General features: G+C 41.9%; 1 protein-coding gene across 1 annotated transcript in view; it reads left to right on the top strand.

Moving 5' to 3' along the window:
• Positions 1-7498: 7498 nt before the first annotated feature.
• dthd1 (death domain containing 1) overlaps positions 7499-24033 on the top strand; it is a 50490-nt gene continuing 33955 nt past the window's right edge. Inside the window, exons 1-6 of the mRNA XM_068009432.1 lie at positions 7499-7982; positions 17403-17733; positions 17873-18052; positions 19477-19718; positions 19912-20076; positions 21355-21644. Of these exons, the coding sequence (XP_067865533.1) occupies positions 7735-7982; positions 17403-17733; positions 17873-18052; positions 19477-19718; positions 19912-20076; positions 21355-21644 (1456 nt within the window). The 5' untranslated portion in view covers positions 7499-7734. The remainder of the gene's footprint in view (positions 7983-17402; positions 17734-17872; positions 18053-19476; positions 19719-19911; positions 20077-21354; positions 21645-24033) is intronic.

Below are 24033 nucleotides of genomic sequence, written 5' to 3'. Positions count from 1 at the left end.
AGAGAAACAAAATATTTTGGGTGCTCCGAGACTGATAGTACTTTACATTACATTTTTTTCCCCAAAAACATATTTCTTCATAAAAATTTGTAGAAGGTTCATCACAAAACAGTTCAAATTTGACATTTCAGAAAGTACAATATTGATCAGATCCCTTCAATACAGAACATGAGTTGCTTCACAGTTTTTGCCATTCCATTTTATACGCAATGTACATTTGCATTACACAACAAAAACATATTTTAGTGCATACAGTCCGAAGGGTTTTACACAGGCTCCAGCCCCTCGGTATGCTATGGCAGGAGGAGCTTACACAGCGGCTTTTCCCCATTGAGCCTTTGCGGCGGCTGCCCCAAGCTTTAGTGTGTCCCTCAGCACGTAGTCCTCGACCTTGGAATGTGCCAGTCTGCAACACTCTGTCATGGACAACTCTTTGCACTGGGAGACCAGCAGGTTTTGGGCAGACCAAAGAGTGTCTTTCACTGAGTTGATGGTCCTCCAGCAGCAGTTGATGTTTATCTTGGTGTGTGTCCCTAGGAACAGCCTGCAGAGCACAGAGTCCTGTGTTACAGGGCTGCTCGGGATGAACCCCGACAAAAACCATTGCATCTCTTTCCACACCTGCTTTGCAAAGGCACATTCCAGAAGGAGGTGGGTGACAGTCTCTTCCCCACCACAGCCACCTTGAGGGCAGAGTGCAGAGGTTTTTTAAAATTCATTCATTGGATGTGGGTGTCGCTGGCCAAGCCAGCATTTATTGCCCATCTCTAATTGCCCTTGAGAAGGTGGTGGTGAGCTGCCTTTTTGAACCACTGCAGTCCATGTGGGGTAGGTATACCCACAGTGCTGTTAGGAAGGGAGTTCCAGGATTTTGACCCAGTGACAGTGAAGGAACGGTGATATAGTTCCAAGTCAGGTTGATGTGTGACTTGGAGGGGAATTTGCAGGTGGTGGTGTTCCCATGCATTTGCTGCCTTTGTTCTTCTTGTTGGTAGAGGTTGCAGGTTTGGAAGGTGCTGTCTAAGGAGCCTTGGTGCTTTGCTGCAGTACATCTTGTAGATGGTACACACTGCTGACACTGTGTGTCGGTGGTGGAGGGAGTGAATGTTAGTGGATGGGTGCCAATTAAGCGGGCTGCTTTGTCCTGGATGGTGTTGAGCTTCTTGAGTGTTGTTGGAGCTGCATCCATCCAGGCAAGTGGAGAGTTTTCCATCACACTCCTAACTTGTGCCTTGTAGATGGTGGACAGACTGTGGGGAGTCAGGAGATGAGTTACTCGCCGCAGGATTCCTAGCTTCTGACCTGCTCTTGTGGCCACAGTATTTATGTGGCTACATCAGTTCAGTTTCTGGTCAATGGTAGCCCCTAGGATGTTGATAGCGGGGGATTCAGTGATGGTAATGCCTTTGAATGTCACGGGGAGATGGTTAGATTCTCTCTTGTTGGAAATGGTCATTGCCTGGCACTTGTGTGGCATGAATGTGACTTGCCACTTATCAGCCCAAGCCTGGATGTTGTCCAAGTCTTGCTGCATTTCAGAGGTGGTGAGACTCCGGGCGTGCAGGAAGGATCTGATGTCTTGGTGCTTGTTTGACAGTTCTGGCGATGAGGCATTCTGCCAAATCACTTTGGCAATCTGCTAGGTGAACCATCCAACAGGATCCACCATTTCCTTTGCTGGTAGGGCCTTGAGGACATTCCGTGCAGAACAGTGCCTGATGAATTTGTGATCAAAGGTGTTTTTCTGCACAAACTTTTCCACGAAGGACAGGTGGTACAGCACGGTCCAACTGAATCAGGAGGGCTAAAAGGGGTCATGAAAAGTCATTGGCAAACAGGATTAAGGAAAATCCCAAAGCTTTTTATACGTATGTAAAGAGCAAGAGGGAACTAGGGAAAGGGTTGGCCCACTCAAGGACAGAGAAGGAAATCTATGTGTGGAGCCAGAGGAAATGGGCAAGGTACTAAATGAGTACTTTGCATCAGTATTCACCAAAGAGAAGGACTTGGTGGATGATGAGCCTAGGGAAAGGAGTGCAGATAGTCTCAGTCATCTCATTATCAAAAAGGAGGATGTGTTGGGTGTCTTGCAAAGCATTAAGGTAGATAAGTCCCCAGGGCCTGATGGGATCTACCCCAGAATACTGAGGGAGGCAAGGGAAGAAATTGTTGGGGCCTTGACAGAAATCTTTGCATCCTCATTGGCTACAGATGAGGTCCCAGAGGACTGGAGAATAGCCAATGTTGTTCCTTTGTTGAAGAAGGATAGCAAGGATAATCCAGGAAATTATAGGCCGGTGAGTCTTACGTCAGTGGTAGGGAAATTATTAGAGAGGATTCTTCGGGACAAGATTTACTCCCTTTTGGAAACAAACGAACTTATTAGCGAGAGGCAGCATGGTTTTGTGAAGGGGAGGTCGTGTCTCTAATTTGATTGAGTTTTTTGAGGAAGTGATGAAGATGATTGATGAAGGAAGGGCAGTGGATGTTATCTATATGGACTTCAGTAAAGCCTTTGACAAGGTCCCTCATGGCAGACTGGTATAAAAGGTGAAGTCACACGGGATCAGAGGTGAGCTGGCAAGATGGATACAGAACTGGCTCGTTCATAGAAGACAGAGGTTAGCAGTGGAAGGGTGCTTTTCTGAATGGAGGGATGTGACTAGTGGTGTTCCGTAGGGATCAGTGCTGGGACCTTTGCTGTTTGTAGTAAATATAAATGATTTGGAGGAAAATGTAGCTGGTCTGATTAGTAAGTTTGCGGACGACACAAAGGTTGGTGGAGTTGCGGATAGTGATGAGGATTGTCAAAGGATACAGCAGGATATAGATCGGTTGGAGACTTGGGCGGAGAAATGGCAGATGGAGTTTAATCCGGACAAATGTGAGGTAATGCATTTTGGAAGGTCTAATGCAGGTGGGAAGTATACAGTAAATGGCAGAACCCTTAGGAGTATTGACAGGCAGAGAAATCTGGGCGTACAGGTCCACAGGTCACTGAAAGTGGCAACGCAGGTGGATAAGGTAGTCAAGAAGGCATACGGCATGCTTGTCTTCATCGGTTGGGGCATAAAGTATAAAAATTGGCAAGTTTTGCTGCAGCTGTACAGAACTTTAGTTAGGCCACACTTAGAATATTGCGTGCAATTCTGGTCGCCACACTACCAGAAGGACGTGGAGGCTTTGGAGAGGGTACAGAAGAGGTTTACCAGGATGTTGCCTGGTCTGGAGGGCATTAGCTATGAGGAGAGGTTGGATAAACTCGGATTGTTTTCACTGGAACGCCAGAGTTGGAGGGTCGACATGATAGAGATTTACAAAGTTATGAGTGGTATGGACAGAGTGGATAGTCAGAAGCTTTTCCCCAGGGTGGAAGAATCAGTTACTAGGGGACATAGGTTTAAGGTGAGAGGGGCAAAGTTTAGAGGGGATGTGCGAGGCATGTTCTTTACACAGAGGGTGGTGAGTGCCTGGAACTTGCTACCGGGGGAGGTGGTGGAAGCAGGTACGATAGCGACGTTTAAGAGGCATCTTGGCAAATACATGAATAGGATGGGAATAGAGGGATACGGTCCCCGAAAGTGCAGAAGGTTTTAGTTTAAGCAGGCATCAAGATCGGCGCAGGCTTGGAGGGCCGAATGGCCTGTTCCTGTGCTGTACTGTTCTTTGTTCTTTGAATGGAGCATTCTGCGACAATGTGGCCAGATCTATTCTTCGCAATACCGTGGACGGATAGAACCTCTGCATGTGGTGACACTTTACATTACATAGAATTACATAGTATTTACAGAACAAAAACAGATCCACAGGTCAGTACTGGTGTTTATGCTCCACATGAACCTCCTCCCATCATACTGCATCTAACCCCATCAGCATATCCTTCTCTTTTGAATGAAGAGGTTTTTCCTGAACAACTTTGGTTAATTTTAATGCAGGCCTCAGTAAAAAATGTTTTTAAATCACGAAGAATATCGCTACCAAGTTTCAGATGCGCCGATATCAGGTGACCTTGGGCCATGTTGCACCTAAATCTTTGGGCATAATTCCATGGCAGCACATTATTTATTTCAATCCAGGTCTTTCGCATGGGGATGAGTGATGTAAAGGTAACGTTTCACTGAAACTATCTTGGAATTACCGTAACATCTTGAGGAAGTTTGCACATAAAAACGTTTTGGTGTAAATCAGTTACTCACAAATGTCCCTGGGGGAAAAAATAGGTACAACATTGCTGATATGCCATAATTATGCAGAAAATTCCAGGCCCACTTTCTCAAAACTACTGTCCCTCAGTCACTAATTGTTTAAATCAAACAGGTGTATGGCTCAGTCTTAACATTAGGGAGTGTTCACTGCAACTGTGGCAACTTACTCAACGTGACAGCAAACAATCTGATAACATCAACCTCACATATGGAGCTCACTGCCATGTCACCATTTCATAGCTGACTCACAAACAATCTTACATAATCCCCTGCAAATATTAAAACAGAATAAGACTGAGCAAATCACACCACAGAGCCTAGCATCTACATACTCCTTAATAAAACAAGAAATGCTGGAAATACTCAGCAGGTCTGGCAGCATCTATGGAGAGAGAAGCACAGTTTACGCTTCAGGTCAGTGACCCTTCATCAGAACTGGCAAATATTAGAAATGTAAAAGGTTTTAAGCAAGTAAAGCAGGGGTGGGGCAAGAGATAACAAAAGAGGTGTTGATAGGACAAGGTCCCAGAGAATAACTGACCAGAAGGTCATGGAGCGACGGCAAATGGTATGTTAATGGTGTCGTGAAAGACAAAGTGTTAGTACAGAGAGGGTGTTAATTGACAGATTGGTAGCTCCCACAGCTACCTCGACTACACTTCTTCACACCCTGCCTCTTGTAAGGACTCTATTCCATTCTCCCAGTTTCTCCGTCTCCGACGCATCTGCTCTGATGATGCTACCTTCACGACAGCGCTTCTGATATGTCTTCCTTTTTCCTCAACAAGGATTCCCCCACCACTGTGGTTGACAGGGCCCTCAACCGTGTCCGGCCCATTTCCTGCATCTTTACCTTCACCCATTCCCCTCCCTCCCAGAACCCCGACAAGGTTCCCCTTGTCCTCACTTTCCACCCCACCAGCCTCCACATCCAAAGGATCATCCTGCGTCATTTCTGCCACGTCCAGTGTGATGCCACTACCAAACGCCTCTTCCCCTCCCCTCCCCTGTCAGCATTCTGAAGGGATCATTCCCTCCGCGACACCCTGGTCCACTCCTCCATTACCCCCACCACCTTGTCCCCTTCCCATGCAATCGCAGGAGGTGTAATACCTGCCCATTTACCTCCTCTCTCCTCATTATCCAAGGACCCAAACACTCCTTTCAGGTGAAGCAGCGATTTACTTGTACTTCTTTCAATTTAGTATACTGTATTAGCTGCTCACAATGTGGTCTCCTCTACATTGGAGAGACCAAACGCAGATTGGGTGATCGCTTTGTGGAACACCTCCCCTCAGTCTGAAAGCAAGACCCTAAGCTTCCGGTTGCTGGCCATTTCAACACACACCCCTGCTCTCGTGCCCACAAATCTGTCCTGGGATTGTTGCAGTGTTCCAGTGAACATTAACGCAAGCTCGAGAAACAGCACCTCATTTACTGATTAGGCACGCTACAGTCTGCTGTACTGAACATTGGGTTCAATCATTTCAGAGCATGACGGACCCCCGTTTATTTTTATTTTTAGTTATTTTTTTCTTTTTTATTTGTTTATTTTATTTTAGTTTGTTTAGTTTGTTTCTACTGTGCCTACCCACTTTTTTTTATGTTTGTGCTTGGGGCCAGGGCTGTTCATTTTTCTGTCAATTAACACCCTCTCTGTACTCGCGCTTTGTCTTTCACCACACAATTAACATCGCATTTGCCTTTGCTCCATGACCTTCTGGTCAGTTATTCTCTGTGACCTTGTCCGATGAACACCTTCTCTTCTGTTATCTCTTGCCCCACCCCTGCTTTACTTGCTTAAAACCTTTTACATTTCTAATATTTGCCAGTTCTGATAAAGGGTCACTGACCTGAAGCGTTAACTCTGCTTCTCTCTCCACAGTTGCTGCCAGACCTGCTGAGTATTTCCAGTATTTTGTGTTTTTATTTGAGATTTCCAGCATCTACAGTATTTTGCTTTTATTATATACGTACTCCTTCTCTCAGTCCTTGTCTGTGACTAGCAGCTCATAGTAACAGGGCCTAAGCATTCTAGGTGCTACAACATACTATTCCACACCATGCAACCAATAATGACCATCATTCACTGAACAGAATTCTACTGATAATAGTCATAGTTTGTTTTTCAATTTTTTTGAAGGGATACATGCTGTAATCTAGAAGTAAGAAAGAAAACCCTTTACAGTCAATGAAGTACTTTTGAAGTATAGCCACTGTTGTAATGTAAGAAATACAGTGACCACAAACAGCAATGTGGTAATGACCAGATAATCTGCTTTACTGATGTTGGGCTGAGGGATAAATGATGATCTGGACACTTGGGTGAATTCCATTGCTCTTCTTCAAAATCATGTCATGGAATCTTTTACGTCAACTGGAGAGGGCAGACGGGGCCTTGGTTTGATATCTGATCCAGAAGCAGACACCTCCAAAAGCGCAGCCCTCCCTCAGTACTGCACTCTAGCGTCAGTCTAGATTTTGTACTCAAGTCATTGGAATGGGTCTTGAATTCATTGCCTTCTGCACAGAGGTGAGAGTGCTACCACTTAGCCAAAGAGGAGAGTACATTTTAAACTACATTTTATACACATGATAATTGACCTGTTGGATTAGTTACCTGAAAGATGATTGAGATGAACAACATCAGTAGTTCCGAAGAAGGGTCACTGACCCGAAACGTTAACTCTGCTTCTCTTTCCACAGATGCTGCCAGACCTGCTGAGTGAATCCAGCATTTCTTGTTTTTGTATCAGTAGATTCAAAATATGTTTGCTTTTTTGACAGAGAAAAGATAATGATGAGAGAGTGCAGATAAGTTGCAATTGATAAAAATGAAATAGGATTGTCATGGAAAATAGATAATTCCCGTTCCTAAGAGGAAGTATGGCTAGAAATTTTCTCAGAGCTAGTCCTGTTCTGCCACACTTCCAGCGAAGTTACAGTGGAGGAGCGGGAGCAGCTAATTGGAAATTCACAGACTGTGTTCTTATTATGGGAAACAAATGTTAATTGTTGGAATAATGCTTGCTTTTATAATTATCTTTTTACAGTAAGTACCACTCATTTGAATTACCTGGAAAGGACTAATAATTTTCTAAACCATATTATCGTAAGTTTTAAAAGTGCAGAAAACAGTCTATATAATATCAACTGCCATACAAATGAGGACACACAAACTTCTTTTATCTTGGAACAAAGTCAGGAACTATCCAACTCACAACTTTTCCAGCAAAATGGAAATTCAGGAGGAGAGGGGAGCAGGAAAGTTGAAGGAAGCCTTCAAACACCTCCCAGTAAGTCTGAAAATAATCAGCTAATTTCTGAGAGTAAAAATTGTAGCTTGGGAACAGAAAAGAGAAGCAGACTTCAAGTTTCCAGTTGTAGCAATTTTCAAATAGTTCAAGATGATGGAACTGAGAAAGAAAGCATTGTTGAAATTAAAGAAAAGCATTTTCAGGCAGAAAATGTGTGCTTCCCTGGCCAAAAGGGAGTCAAGAACCAGCTTGGAATTCAGCCACCAGATGAAATGAAGGATCAGCGTCGAGTAATAAAGGAAATTGATTGCAGCGCTGAAGTCAAGGACACTGACAACATTTTAAAATCTGGGTCAGTTGGTAATAAATGTGGAAGTAAGGAAATTCATCTCACTCTTGTGTCAGAAACTGGTGGAGCTGATGAAAAAAAACTGAACAAATTAAATGATAAAAATGAGATTACCAAATGTCCAGCTGAAGCTGTGAAAACTGAAGACCCAAGAGGCTGGTCCCAAAGAGAGTAAGCATGATTCAATTCAGTTCAATTACATTTTATTGGCACAATAGAGTTAATGAAAGTGTTCCTGGATGTTAAAATGGTTCACATAGCCTTTGGCTTGCCTACATTACTATAAAAATGAATACCATGTTACATTTCATCAAAGATTTCAGCACTTCTATTTAATTAAGACGAGGATAAAATTTCAAAATGCTATTTACTGATAAAGTCTCAAGGCACATGAATTTTGTCATGTAATTATTTGCATCATAATTTTTTTATTAAATAATTGTAAATTCCAAAGAAACCTCCAAAGTTGATCACTCTGCCTGCATGTCAAAAGTATAGCAGCCTCTGACTGCTTAAGCTATGCTGGATGATAGGGACGCACTGGTGTTCATTGTGCCCAGCATTGCTAAGGACATAAATTCAGAAATCACGTCGTATACCATCACTTCCAAACTTGAATGTGACTGCCCACAAATGGTCCACAAATTCTGACAGGCATAAAAAGGGCCAGAGAGCTGTTATAATGTTCACCCACACCCACCAGAAATGTCAAATAAATTTGACCTCAACATTTCTTTGCAGAATTCTTCAATTCAGGTATTATTATAATATAAAAGATGCAGTTGACACATTGTGTCAGTTTTGTTATTATAATATGTGTCAGTTTGTTATTATAATATAAAAGATGCAGCTGACACATTATGTGTCAGTTTTGTGGCAACAGTCACTCTCACCTCTGAGTTAGAAGCTTGATAGGTAAATTGGCCATTGTAAATTGCCCCTAGTGTAGGTAGGTGGTAGGGGATATGGGATGACTGTAGGGTTAGTATGAATGGGTGGTTCTTGGTCGGCACAGACTCGGTGGGCCGAAGGGCCTGTTTCAGTGCTGTATCTGTAAATAAATTTTTTTTAAAATTGTGGGTTCAAGTCTCACTCCACAGACTTGAGCACAAAATCTAGGCTGATACTCCACTACTTGGAGTGCTACACTGTTGGAGATGCTGTCTTTCAAATATAATAAAACTGAAGCCCCATCTGCCCTTTCAGATGGATGTAAAAGATCCCAGGGATATTTTGAAGATTTTAGCGTAGGGGAGTCCTGGCCAAAATGTATTCCTCCACTAACATCACATTGCTATTTGTGGGTACATGCTGTGATTCATACGAACATACGAACTAAGAGCAGGATTAGGCTATTCAGCCCCTTGAGCCTGCTCCACCATTCCATAGGATTATGGCTGATCTGTTTGTGGATAAAACTCCACTTTCCTGCCTACCCCGATATCCTTTGACTCCCTTGTTTGTCAAGATGCCTGCATTACAACTGTGACTACACTTCAAAAGGTACTTCATTGGCTGTAAAACTCTTTGGGCTATCTTGAAGTTATGAAAGATGCTACATAAATACATTTTTCCTTTTTCACATTTTGACTATTGTGCTTTGCATTTTTCGCATTTTCTTTCTTCATCAATTCAGACCGCTGGCATTTACAGTTTTCCTTTCCATTTTTTCCTCATTATAATATTTATCAGCAGCAGGTAAGCCCATCTTCTCAGAAAGAGGGAAAAATCTTATTGATCTGCCAATTTGGGTGAAATAGAATATGAATTCATGACCTGCAGAACCCTCCAAACTTATCTCTGCTACAAACCTATTTTGAGATTGGAATTCAGAGTTCTGGTATTAAGTAGTTTACCCCTGAACTGTTCACGACTTGAGTTGTGTTGGCTTTATAGTACAATTTAAGATTGGTGTTCGTTCTTCTAACGTAACAGACATCTGTAGCTGAGAGTTACAATGAAAGGGTTGTTACGATCAGGTGAGAAGGGGTCGAAAGGCTCCCTTCTTGTCCCTCTCCTTGTTTGACCACAACAGGGTTTATTTCTTTTAAACAGTGAATGTGCTTACCAACTCAGTGAGTGTTTAACCCTCTATGTGCTATGATCATAAAAGAACCAATTGGACAGGTTTTCTTAAACAAGAAAGAGGTTAGTTTATTGTACTCAAAATCTAAACCCGATCTAAGTAAAATAATAAAACGACGCTCTGATTTTTCACACTCACGCACACAAACACAAGAATCACACACACACAAATAGATTTCAGAGTGATGAAGAATAGTTTGGGTTGGATTAGAGTCCAGAATAAGTAAAAATAATATACAGTCTGTGGGGTCTGGTAATTCAATTGTCTTCCGGCTGAATTTGTGGTTCCAAAGTCTCTGGCTGGTAGAAGTGCACTTTGCAGCTGGCCCACCTGGTTCAATTTTTTCTTGAAGACAGTGATATAGGTGGCTTTCTTCCCTGGCGTCTCTATCTGTAGTGATGATAGGCTTGGACAAGATTCAAAGCTTAGAGTATGTCTGGCGAAAGAGAGAGAGAGAGAGAGAGAGATACTGCCCCACTGGGGTCTTGCACGGTTAGCTCTTAAAGCTTGTCTGCCGTGTGTAACAAAACTCCAAGTTTTACACAGACTGGGGAGACTGTCACGTAGTTCTCTCAATACTTTTTTTTTAATGAGGTCCAAAGTCTAAAACCTAAATCTCTCTCAGGTTGTATTTTGCCAGTGTTTACCCCCTGGAGGTATCTCTCCACGAGTGAATGCTCCAAGATTGTTTTGAATGTCCTGCTAATGAGTGTGATACTGGATAATCTACTCAGCTATCCAAGCCATTGTCCTGGATGGGAGTCTTGTTAGACATGCGTCTCCTATTCGATGTCCTGGAATGTGAGGTATTTCAATGCAAATTGTGGTAGCCATCTTGGCTGCCAGATTTTTAAACGTTAAATGTAGGATCCCAGCTTTCCTTTTTGAAAGTTTAATGTAGGTTTCCAACCAATGAATTAAAAATTCCTCATTCAGCATAGCATGTTTTCTTGACAGTCTGCATGTACATTTTAGAAACATATAGCATTGGGGACAATAGCATTGTGGTAATATTACTGGACTAATAATCCAGATGCCTGGATAATGCTTCAGAGATATGAGATCAAATCCCACCATGACAGCTGGGGCAATTTAAATTCAATTAATTAATACATCTTGAATTAAATGTTAGTCTCAGTCTCAGTGGGCGGCACAGTGGCGCAGTGGTTAGCACTGCAGCCTCATAGCTCCAGCGACCCGGGTTCAATTCTGGGTACTGCCTGTGCAGAGTTTGCGAGTTCTCCCTGTGACTGCGTGGGTTTCTGCCGGGTGCTCCGGTTTCCTCCCACAGCCAAAGACTTGCAGGTTGATAGGTAAATTGGCCATTGTAAATTGCCTTTAGTGTAAGTAGGTGGTAGGAGAATGGTGGGGATGTAGTAGGGAATATGGGATTAATATAGGATTAGTATAAATGGGTGGTTGTTGGTCGGCACAGGGCCTGTTTCAGTGCTGTATCTCTAAACAAAATTAAAAAAAAAAATAATGATGATCATGAAACTATTGGTTTGTTGTAAAGCCCATTTGGCTTACTAATGCCCTTCAGGAAAGGAGATTTGCCTTCCTTATGTGTGACTCCAGACCCACGCAGCAATGTGGTTGACCTCAACTGTCTTCTAAAATGGCCTAGCCAGCCTATCAGTTGTAGCATACCTACAGAAAAGTCCAATAAGACAGACAGACCATCTGACATCGACCTAGGTACCAGAAATGACAAAGGCACAACCTGCAATGTCCTGCTGACTAACATCTGGGAACTTGTGCCAAAATTGGGAGAGCTGTCCCAGAGACTAGTCAAGCAACAGCCTGACATTGTCATACTCACCAAATCAGACTTTACAGCCAAATGTCCCAGACTTCTCTATCACTATCCTTGGGTCTGTCCTATCCCATCAGCAGGTGACAGCACAGTGGTATATAGTCAGGAAGGAGATGCTCCGCGAGTCCTCAGCTTTGATGTTGGACCCCGTGACAGTCTCATGGCTTCAGATCAAATACTAACAAGGAAAAAGCCAGCTGATTGCCACCTGCTGCCCTCCCTCAGCTGATAACTCAGTGCTCATCCATGTTGAACACCAATTGGAAGAATCTCTGAGGGAGCAAGGGCACAGAATGTACTTTGGGTGAGAGACTTCAATATCCAGCACCAAGAGTGATTCTACGCACCAAGAGTAACCACTGCACAGTACTTGTGGCGGCGAAGTCCTGTCTTCACATTGAGGACATCCTCCATTGTGTTGTGTGGGACTACCACTGTGCTAAATGGGATAGATTCAGAACAGATTTAGCAGCTCAAAATTGGGAATCCATGAGGTTCTGTGGGACATCAGCCGCAACAGAATTGTATTCCACCACAAATTGCCCAGGGAAATCCCTGTCCACAAAAAGCAGGACAGATCAAATCCGGCCAATTACCATCCCATCAGTCTACTCTCGATCATAAGCAAAGTGATGGTAGGTGTTGTTCACAGTGCTATCAAGTGGCACTTACACTGCACTAACCTGCTCAGAGATGCTCAGTTTGGGTTCTGGAGGGGCCACTCGGCTCCTGAACTCATTATAGCCTTGGTCCAAACATGGACAAAAGAGCTGAACTCAAGAGGTGAGGTGAGAGTGACTGCCCTTGACAGCAGCACAGAATTGACAGAGTGTGGCATCAAGGAGTCCCCACAAAATTGAAATCAATGGGCATCGGGGAAAACACTCCGCTGTTTGGAGTCATACCTAGCACAAAGGAAGATGGTTGTGGTTTTCAGAGGTCAATCCTGGTCAGCCCCAGGACATCACTGCAGGAGTTCCTCAGGGTAGTGTTCTAGACCCAAACATCTTCAGCTGTTTCATCAATAACCTTCCCTCCATCATAAGGTCAGAAGTGGGGATGTTCACTGTTGATTGAATGATGTTCAGTACCATTCGCAATTCCTCAGATACTGAAACTGTCTATACCCGCATGCAACAAGACCTGGACAACATTCAGGCTTAGGCTGATAAATGGCAAGGAACATTTGCACCACTTAAGTGTCAGGCAATGACTATCTCCAACAAGAGAGAATCTATCCATTTCCACTTGACATTCAACAGTATTATCATCACTGAATCCCCCAATATCAACATCCTGGTGGTTGCCATTGACCAGAACTTAATTGGACCAGCCACATAAAGAGCAGGTCAGAGGCTGGAAATTCTGCTGCAAGTAACAAGTGTGATGGAATACTCTCCACTTGCCTGGATGGGTGCAGCTCCAACAACACTCAAGAAGATCAACACCATTCAGGACAAAGCAGCCTGCTCGATCGGCACCTTATCCACCACCTTAAACATTCACTCCCTCCACCACCGGCATGCAGTGACAGCAGTGTGTACCATCTACAGGATGCAGTGCAACAACTCACCACGCCTCCTTTGACAGCACCTTACAAACCCACAAACTAGAAGGACAAGGGAAGGAGACACGTGGGAACACCACCACCTGCAAGTTCCCGTCCAAGTCACACACCATCCTGACTTGGAACTATATCACCGTTCCTTCACTGTCGCTGGAACAAAATCCTGGAACTCCCTTCCTAACAGCACTGTAGGTGTACCTACCCCACATGGACTGCAGCCGTTCAAGAAGGTGGCTCACCATCAACTTCCTGAGGGCAATTAGGGACGGCAATAAATGCTGCCCTTGCCAGCAATGCTCACATCTCATGAAGGAATAAAAACAAAAGATACAGTTGCCAAATAAAGGCCTCCATTTTATTAAAGCATACTCTAACTTCTCTCTGAAACTTCAGCCTGAAGAACTGAGTAAAGTTTTTATTCTGAATAGAATTGCCACTTCCTGGCCTTTGAAATGACTGAATATGCAGTACTCCTTTGTAACTTGAATGCTTTCAGTAGAAGGTGTGCAGCGAAAAAGTTACATTATGTTTAAGGGAACTCCTTTGGCAATAATCTTTTCTTTTTAAATCAGCAACAACTTCCATTTATATAGCACCGTTAACATCTTCAAAGTTCTTCGTAGATGCGTAATCAGATAATTAAAACTGGTCACAACCTGAGTATTAACATCAATATCCTGACATGATGTGCAAATAATCTGATGATGTTTCAAAATGATCATGCAAAAAACCCTCACACACCAAACAAATCAGTCCTGCACAAGCTTCTGCCACATCACCACATTGTAGAAACAGCATACATAGAAATAAGCTTAAAAACAATCTTGTCTGACTATTGTTGGATTAAGGGGGAGGAGCTGTAATTTTATTCAGTGGAGAATGTTGGGCGATTCAACTCATGTGGGTCTACCAGCTTATGAACCCCATCTTTTTTGTTACTTCATTGATAGCCAAATGAGTGAAGACACAGGGAACTATGTTGATGTTATATAGGCATTGGGTGGGCAGTGGGTGGTGAGAATGTGCTGTCCACACAATGTCCTTGGTGAGAGGCCTGAGCCATTTGGAGGCTAGGCCTCATTTACATTTGATCAGTGGCCAGCTTGTGAATCACAGTGGGTGGGAAATCTAGCAGTTCTTCCGTGGTTTGTAAGTTGGAAGCAAGTGGTTAAAACTGAGGAAGGGGAGGGGGAGGTGGGGGAGACATGTGCGACTGCAGGGGGCAGGGGCCGCAGACAGCCAACATTGGGTAGCAAGATTTCTGTTGGGCTAAGAGCAATGTTCATTTCTGCATAATATTTAAAGTCATTGCAGTTCTGGCCATGTTGAATGAGCAGCGTGCAGTGGTCCCTTTAAACACCACTGGTTAGGCTGCTCAATGCTTTGTAACAATGGGCAGAGCAGGCGCAGCACATGTTCCATCCATTAGTCGGTGTAAATTCTGTTGGGGCACTACAAACAGCATAGGACCAAGATTGTCCACCCTTTTCTAGGATTGGTTAAAAATGGCAGTAGCTGGAGAGACAGCAAGAATGGCAAAGTTAGTGCTATCGTGATCTTCAGAGTTATTGTGCTGTTTCTGCCTTGCTGAGCCCCAAAAGTCAGCTTTGAAAATCAGCCCCATAATTTAGTGATGTGTTGGCACTGCTCCTTGGTAATCTATGGAACATTTTGATTGATATGGTTTCCTGTATTCAGGAAATCGTGTCCCAGAGTGGCATTGCCTAGAAGAATAGGAGACAAGATGAAATGGGGGAATAAATGTAAGACAGCATGAGCTGATGTGACTGCCTCAGTAAAAGAAAAGCCACTGTAACTGTGCTTAGCAACCGGAGAACAATTATTCACTTCTTGCTAACCGCAGGAAACAGGGGCATAATCCCATGACACTGGTTTTCTGCCCCATTACATTGCCTACAGGTGCTTTACATCGCATTTCATAGGTGGGGCTTGGGGGTCTCCATGTACCTCCAACAGCTGCAGGCCAGAGCAGCCACTCAATGAGATGGAAGGCGGCATTCCTGTCTCTCCTATCTCATTATCCTGTTGTGTTGCCAGCGAATGTCCATTTAGAGAGATGGCCAGAAGAAACAGGCCTTTCACACACAATCTCTATGATTGAATGATTAGAGAGCAGCAGGCAGTGCATTTTCAGTCAAGTTCTTTCCTCTACATGGATGTCAGGTCAGGGATCAGAGAAGGACCTTCATAGAATTATAGAATCTTACAGTGCAGAAGGAGACCATTTAGCCAATCGTATCTATGCCCATTCTTTGCAAGAGCCATCCAATTGAATTTGTCTCACTCCCCTGTTCTTTCTCCAAGCCCTGCAAATTCCTTCTATTCAAGTATATATTTAATTCCCTTTTGTTTAATACAAAATGGAACAATTTTACCTGCATATTTTCCTGCTATTAGAGACATAAAAACTTCCCAGTAGAAGTACAAATATCCTTATCAAGCAGTTTTCAACATTTTGTCAATAACTAGTTTGTGAATGCATCCACTCTGCCCCAATTCACTGCTATGGAAATGAATTCCTATGGCATGACATTGGGGCAATTGTAACCTCACCAACCTGGTAAGAGAGGGGTGGGTTCGGGTCAAAAGCTTATTTTACTCCTCGCCTGATATTGCACTCCACTGAAGTCAATGGAGCATAAAATCGGGTGGGGCGTAAAATGAGTCACTCTGTCTTCACCAATTGTATTCTAATCTCCTATGCCTTCATGTGCAGTATGGCTGTAGGGGTGTTATTTATAGTTATTTATTCAACAGTTATTAACAATTTCTAAAATATTGAATTGCAATAAATAGAATTACATAGAATATGAAGTACAGTAAAAGGCTATTTGGCCCAACTAGTCTGTGCTGGTGTCTATACTCCAAATGAGACTTTTTCCATTCCACCTGCCACATCTCAGCCTTTCAATAAACCTTTCTATTTCTTTTTCTCACGTGTACTTGTCTAGTTTCCTTTTCAAAGCATCTAATCGATTTGCCTCAACCACTTCCTGTAGTAGCGAGTTCCCCATTCTAACCACTCTCTGAGTAAAGAAATTTCTCCTTATTTCCCTATTGGATTTACCTTGTATTTATGGCTCCTAGTTTTGAGTTCTCCCACAAGTGGAAACATTCTCTCCATTTCTACCCTGTCAAACCCATTCCTAATTTTAAAGAACTCTATCAGGTCACCTCTAAGTCTTAGCTTTTCCAAAAAAAAGGCCTCAAAGTGTTCAATCTTTCCCGATTGCTGTAATCTCTCAATTCTGATACCATTCTTGTAAATCTTATTTGCATTTTCTCCAGTGCTTCTATGTCCTTTTAAAAATATGGAGATCAGAACTGTGCACAGCTCTTTCTCTCAATGCAGCCAGACCAAGGTCCTATACAAGTTTAGCATATCTTCACTATGTTTGAATTCTGTAACTCTAGAAATAAATCCCAGTGCTCTTTAGCATTTTAATTGCTTTGTTGATCTGTGATGTTGCTTTTCATGATTTGTTCACCTTTATCCCTAGATCCCTTTGCTCTTCAGCTCATTCAGTTTCTTATTTTCTGAGGTGGAGGTGATATTTCTTTTTATCCTACAAACTGCATCATCTCACATTTAACAAAGTGACACTTCACTGACCAGTCTGTAAGCTTCCTAATATCTTCTTGTACTGTATTACATTCTTTCTCAGTGTTAGCTATATCCCCACTAGTTTGGTATCATGTGAAAATTTTCATATTGAGTTATTTGCTCCTAAGTCCAAATCATGAATGCAAATTATGAATAACAGTGTTTCCAGCATTGATCTTTGTGGAGCACCACTTTCTTCTTTCTTCCAACTTGAATTACTACCCTTTACTCTTATTTCCTGCTTTCTATTTTCTTTTTTTTAGCAAATTTGATAGTCATTCCCCTATTTTTCCCCTGACTCCACAGGATCTAACCTTTGTCATGAGTCCACTGTAGCACCTTATCAATGGCCTTGTAAAAATTAGATAAAGGAACAAATGTAATATAGTTTATACATATATCAGTGTCAGCCCCAGAGAAAATGAAAAATTATATCCATTATTTTAGACAATAACAGATCATTGGATAACAAGCTTTTCTTTCTGTTTGTTTTTAAGACTTCTTACAGAATTGGATGATGAAAATGATCCTCAAATTGCCTGTTATGTCACAGCACCTTTTATCATAACCCAGAAACTGTTGTGTAGGATAATCAATGATAAGAGTTCAATGGTTGTAAGTCATGGTGAAGAACTGGTTAGCAATGTGATCAGCATTCAGTGTACAGACTCCAGGATAAAGATTCCATTTCCTGTCAGGATTGCTATACCATTCACACCACGCTACCGGGGGAATTATCGTGACATTATGGTAAAGGTGTCAGATGCCACACAACATTCAAGTTATATGAGTCCTATCTCCTTGGAGGGAATGTACAATGGACACAAGGTTGGTAAACAATCATCAGTGCAAATATTAGCCTGGTATTTAGTACCTTATGTACAGAACACTCTCCAAATGTCTTTCTTTTAAAAAATGTAAATGAAGTTTTATTTCCCCTACTTACTACTTTATTTTCTTTATCTAGGGATCATGTGCAGAGGTTAAGACATATAAACTTGGTATCTTTTTAGTTGTGTCCTGTTTAAGAAAAGAGACATTTACTGTACCTAGAAAAGGTTTAGCCTTGAAGCTGAGCATGGATTCAAGAATTGCATTGAACTACCTCCCTGGATCATTCAGTGCCCCTGTGGTAGTTCAGTCGAAGGTAGGGAAGAGTTATCCGACTGCCTTTTCTCCTCCCACCTTTTTCCTCTTTGCTCTGCTTCTCTCCTGAAGATAGTGGGTAAATCTTTGTCTTCATTGTCTGGACTGCAATCCGATAGAGCAGATTACCCTCCCTTTATAGAGCTGTTTGATCTTCATTCCATTGATTTTAATAGAATGATAATCAGGTGACGCCTATAAAGCTTGAATCACCTGCTCTGCCAGATTGTCATCCAGGCGATGAAGACAAACATCTACCCTGGTGAATCTTTTGTTTATGGTTTCATGGATACTAGAAACTTTCCAATACTTTGATTTAATTTGCTGTTCCAATGCAGGAAAGGATTCCCAGGTAGTCCACACCAAAAAAGTAACATTTAAAAATCTTAAGTCCCCTGTGGTGAATTTTTGCAGCTAATAAATCATGGAGGGCATTAGTTATCATTGTGTGCACTACATTTTGAGCCTTTGTTGTGCCTCATCCAGAACGAAATTGCTCCAAGTCGCCAACTTACTGCCTCACTTATATATTGATCCTGATTGGAATTTTAAGGACTTTTTTTAATGTCGGCAGTTATGTAAGCTTTCCTTTTTTTGTATTTTTTTCAAAGTCTAGTCAGACAGACTCCGAGCCCAACTAAAGCCTTCCTCAAAGTAGTCTTAAAGAAGTTGGAGCCCAAAACTGGGTCCTTCCCATACCTGACCCACATAACTCCAGTGGGATTGCATTATTAGGGCTGGAAACTTGGCTGCAGCTCTCCTCTGGGCCCCACAAAAATAATCTTCCAGCCCGGCACATCCACCATGCACCATCAGGATACTCCCCTTTCACTGCATTTACCTTGCTGATCTTCGGGGTGGCCTAATATTGTCAATATGTTCAGAAGCAGCATCTGAATACTACTACAAATCTTAATATTGTTCTTCCACATGCAGCAGCCTGGATGCTCATCTTATATGAGTGAGTAGATTACTGAACACAATACAGAAATAAATAAGGTAATTATGTGGGAGTTTAACCTATGGCATGTAAAATGTAATGAAGTAGAATTGCCATCGAGGGGTTCCATGATCTCCCACCAGATCTTTGTTTATGCATCTCTCCAGGGTTTTTGCAATTCACTGCCTATTTAGGGAGGAAAATAGAGAGAATTCTCACAGAAATTACTGGCAAATATAATTAACTACAAATTGGCTGATAATTTTGATCCATGAATGTACCTGATTGAAAAATTGGTTGGGGCACCAAGTAAGTGGGAATCTGGCTTAATGGATCTCCATTCATTTTTCCAATTGGTTCTGCTAATTTCACGTCATGTTAATTGGACTAAATTGATCAGAAACTGTGCTCTCTCGCCTCAGAAATAAAAAGGGTTGAAAATGTGCCAGATTATTTACTTGTGCACTGCCTATTTGTTCTCATAGGTTCAGCCAATTGATTCGACGCTGTTGTCTGGAATGAAATTAAGACAAGATATATATCATCCCATAATCTCTACCAGCTCGCTTGTTCATATCAAACATCCATCTACTCAGCAGTTTCGGAAATCAATTACTGTCACTTTGCCCTGTCCACCAAACCCAGACAAGAAGAGATTCGGAGACGAAACAGACCATGCTCGAGCAGTCACGGCCATGGTACAAAGAAGAAGCAGTCATCGCATTCGGTAAATTGAGAGATTAACTGCTATACCCTGGTTATAAAGCGTTCCACAAACTTGATTCCACAACTGTAAAACAGATTAAAGAAATAGAGTTTTGAGGAAATTACTTTTACACTTCAAAACAAGATTAACATTTGCAAAAAAAAGCATAGCAAGGCTATTTTATGTATGCATTTTGTCACCTGTCCATTTATAGGTCAATGAATGCCCCTGTGAAAAAACATGGAGAGACAAGCAATGAATCTTTAAAACTGTTAGGATTTAACTCCAAGGATGAGGAATGGCTGATGATGGACAATGTAACCGTGAAAGATTTGCAAAATGGGCTAGTTGCATTTGAAATTGCTGAACATCTAGACAGGTATGAAACTGTTATAGGCTGACTGTGATTTCAGAATATGCACAATATTTTTTTAAAAAGACTCCAATAAAAATCTGATCTGCTAGAAATGTGCAGCAGGTTAATTGAGGAGTAACATTTTGAGTATGACTCTAAATTAGAACATTCAATTAAAATACTATCAGTGATGTTCATTTGTCTTTCTCATTCAGATGCAACTTAACCTGCTCTGCATTTGTGGCATTCTGTGATTTTGTTTCAGATTTTGCTCGCTCTTGGCTTATCTCTTAAGATCTAGTTTAAGCTTTTTTTTTGGTTTCCCCCACAATTTTCCCGGTTTCTACTATTTCTTATTACCAGATTTAGTGAATTCTCAATCATCCTGGACTAGTATTACAAAATTGAAGTGATTCTCTGATATAAAGATCTTATTTTAATTGGGAAACCATTGGCAAGAATCATGCAAATACCACCAAATATAAAGAATGAGAGACATTGAGGTAAATGAGCAAGAAGTTTTTAAATTATGCTAAGCTTAGGTTTTAAAAGGTTGTAGGTTGCAGTTGGATGACTGAGAGACGTAGGGAGTTCTATAGTTTTGAGATCCTGAGAAAGGATGAGTTGCGTGACAAATCATGTGAGTTGATTCCCCAAATGGTCACTCCTGGCAAAAAAATAACTCACTTTAAATACTTGCTAGAAAATTACTGGCCTGCAGCTTGATTTTCCATATGTTAATTTAAATGTCACAGTGGCACTGCTCAGAAAAAGAACTGTCGGCCTCTGATTGGCCAGCAGCTCTCAGCGGGCAGGACTTCCATCACTGGGGTCCTTAATCCCAGGAAAGGCCTGCTGCTGCCCAGTTAAATGCCTGATTGGCACTTGATGCAGCAGGCCTTCCCCAAAAGAGGTGACATGAGGCTTTCACCGGCTCTTCAGCCAGTGACTGAGACCCCAGTCACCTAAATAAAATCCTGCCCATAGTGTATAAAATTGGCAGCCTTATGACAAAATAAGTATGAGCTACAAATGTTATTCTACAGCTTCTAATTTATTCCAACCTTTTATATATTATAGAGTATTAAGGTTGTTCTTGTGCTTCTCAATAGCTTGCATGCTTTAGCATCTGCTGTGGTCAGCTATGACGATCTTTATGACTTCGGGGTTAAGACGCTTGAGAAACTGTATGACTTTACGTAACGGGATGGACTTGAAATGTATAGAACTAAGCATTTGCTGCTGTATAATTAGTAATAATATACTGTCTTGTAAATTTTATTTAACTTTTTTCCTTTACAGATTTATAGTCCTTCGCTTGTCATCTTCAGTCGATTATAGCTGCTTGATTCCTTTCATACATGAACTGGAAGAAGCAATCCGATTCACTATGGTTAATGTTATTATGTATCACAAAAGAGACAATTTTCACCACATCGTAGTCCAAATGGTGCCATCCAAAGATTTACAATGGGAATTGGTTAAGCTGCGTGAAGAAGGATACAGAGGCCCACCAGAGCCATCTGAAGAGTTTCCAATGAGAGAGGGCGAGCAGCTCATACTCAAGCTTTGTGGAAACATTAAGTCATTGGGTGAGTTACCAATGATTTTATCTTTGACAGTTAGGTTTCCAAATATTGATATTTAGCTGATCTTTATATCTGCATTTTTCTCAACTTCCTCCCTTCATTTCTGAATGCACGACCTCATGTTGGAAGCAGTTTCACAGATACAGGCATTCCTCTAGTACCACTCCCATTTCCACATGTAGAAACAACGCAATGCTGTAGAAAAGGTAATTTGTGCATTTGTTTTTTCGTCATCTTACCATGACAATTCCATCCTTCTTCAGAGAGAGTCTGTTAGCATCAAAGGAGGAAGTGTTGGGTAACATTTTGAGTACACACTTCAGTTTTTTTCTCCTTTTGTCTGGAATCCTGTTGGCCTCACAACGGTGGGTTTGGAGGCAGGACCGGGATAAAATTTGAAACTTGCGCATCAGATTGGCTCCCTGACATATTCCCACTTCCAAGCAATCTTGCCAGCGGCGGTGCCAATGTGGCAGCGGTGACCCACGCAGCAGTGGTGGGGAGCTAATTAGGCTATTTAAAGGATCAACTGGGGAAAGTTGCTGATTCCACCAGGAACCTCTCAGTGTTCGACTGAGTTTGGAGGCCGGCAGCAGCTTGGAGGCAGCTTCCCCACTGCAGAAGGGATGACCACTGGGGCCTTCTCTCACTGACCCCATGAATGCGCTGCAAAAGTGCAAAGATTGCAGCCTTGGCCATAACCCTGCTTATGGAGGAGTTTCCCTCCACACTGATGGCCCAATGAGTTTTGGCCTTCCTTTTGTTAAATATTAGTTGGGGCTTCTGAGGGCACTCCTACCTGCCTCACCAGTACCCACCTCTGCCAGTGGGGCTGCTTGCCATCCAGTGCTGAGGGCCCTATGATTGGGTCTTCCGCCTTAGGAATCCACCCACTGTCCTTAATTGGATGGGGAATGCAGAGGCGGCCTGTTAATTGACCACCTTCTGGGCGATTCCAACTGTTTGTGCACCCCTGGCCCATGCGGGGTCAGGACCTGAAAATGGTCCCGACACCTGAAATTTTTCAAAGGGCCTAAGATTCTGCACAGAGTGTGTAATAATTTACAAATGATAATGGTGACTTTGGAATGCACTCTCTCTAATTTTCCCTGTATCTTGATTGTGAAATCGTTCTCTCCCAAAGTTATGCCAAGTCCTTATTCTCTCGTATTGTCATACCTAAACTTATATTAATGAGTTCTGTTTTCTTAATGTACAATTGCTGTTGTAGTTGACACCATTTGAATATTTTCTACTCTCATTTTGTACTTTATTATTTCCTCACTCTTTTCTTACTTTCTAAAATGCTCTTTTCTGTATTTTTCTACCTTTACATAAGCCTTGTTTTTTGCTTTGATACTGATCTTAAGCATTTTGTAGACAATGGTTGCATGAATCTGAAAGTATGACTTCTGTCTTTCAACATTATATTCTTGTTTTATAATCCATTAGTTATTTTCTGAAACAGATTCTATTACTCCATAGCTTACTAATTTTATACAAACAAAAGCAAAAATGCTGAAATATACAACAGCTCAGTCAGCATCTCTGGAGTAAAGGGCTTGTTAACATTTCAAACAGTTTCCATTGTCATGGTCCTGTAGTTTTTTTCGCTGGCGAATATGCAGTTTGCCTTTAAGGCTTGCAAAGGATCAGTACTGCTTTAAGAACCAGCGAGCCTCAGGAGTTATAGAAAATGCATTTTTGTTTGCCGTTGAATACACCCATATGGAAAGGGAACCAACCAGCTTCAGAGAATGCATCCTGGTGACCCGTCAACAGCCATTCGGAGACTGTGATTCAAAGTGTGCATTCTCGTTACCTTGGATACAGCCACTTGGACTGGGCATCACGCGATGCATTTGTTACAATTCAATTTTGAACTTTTTTTTAGTTGAAGATCATCTGTTCTAACAGAGAACACAGACAGACAGCTGGTGTTAGCAGCTGAAAAAGAGTTCTCAGCCATTTAAACTGAAGAAAGAGAATTTAGTCTAATTTAATTATTTATTATCTTTCAAAATTCTTAAAAAACGTCAAGCCAAAACAGAGATCTCTGGTAATTTAAACTGAAGGAAGGGAAGTTAGACTGTAACAATCTTTTATCCCTCAAAAATTCTAAAGCCAAATTGATTCTTTTAAAATAAAAGCAAAATACTGCGGATGCTGGAAATCAAAAATAAAAAGAGGAAATGCTGGAAATACTCAGCAGGTCTGGCAGCATCTGTGGAGAGAGAAGCAGAGTTAACATTTCAGGTCAGTGACCCTTCTTCAGAACTGGAAAATTCATTTAAAAAGTGTTTGCAAGTTGTTAATTGTTGAAATTCACTGGAGAAGGAAAGCATCACTTACTGCTGGAATTAGACAACGGACTGTTCCACTGTGGAAAAAC

The sequence above is a fragment of the Heterodontus francisci genome, chromosome 1, assembly GCF_036365525.1.
Source record: "Heterodontus francisci isolate sHetFra1 chromosome 1, sHetFra1.hap1, whole genome shotgun sequence".
Classification (NCBI taxonomy): Eukaryota; Metazoa; Chordata; class Chondrichthyes; order Heterodontiformes; family Heterodontidae; genus Heterodontus; species Heterodontus francisci.
This window is presented reverse-complemented; position numbering and strand designations above follow the sequence as displayed.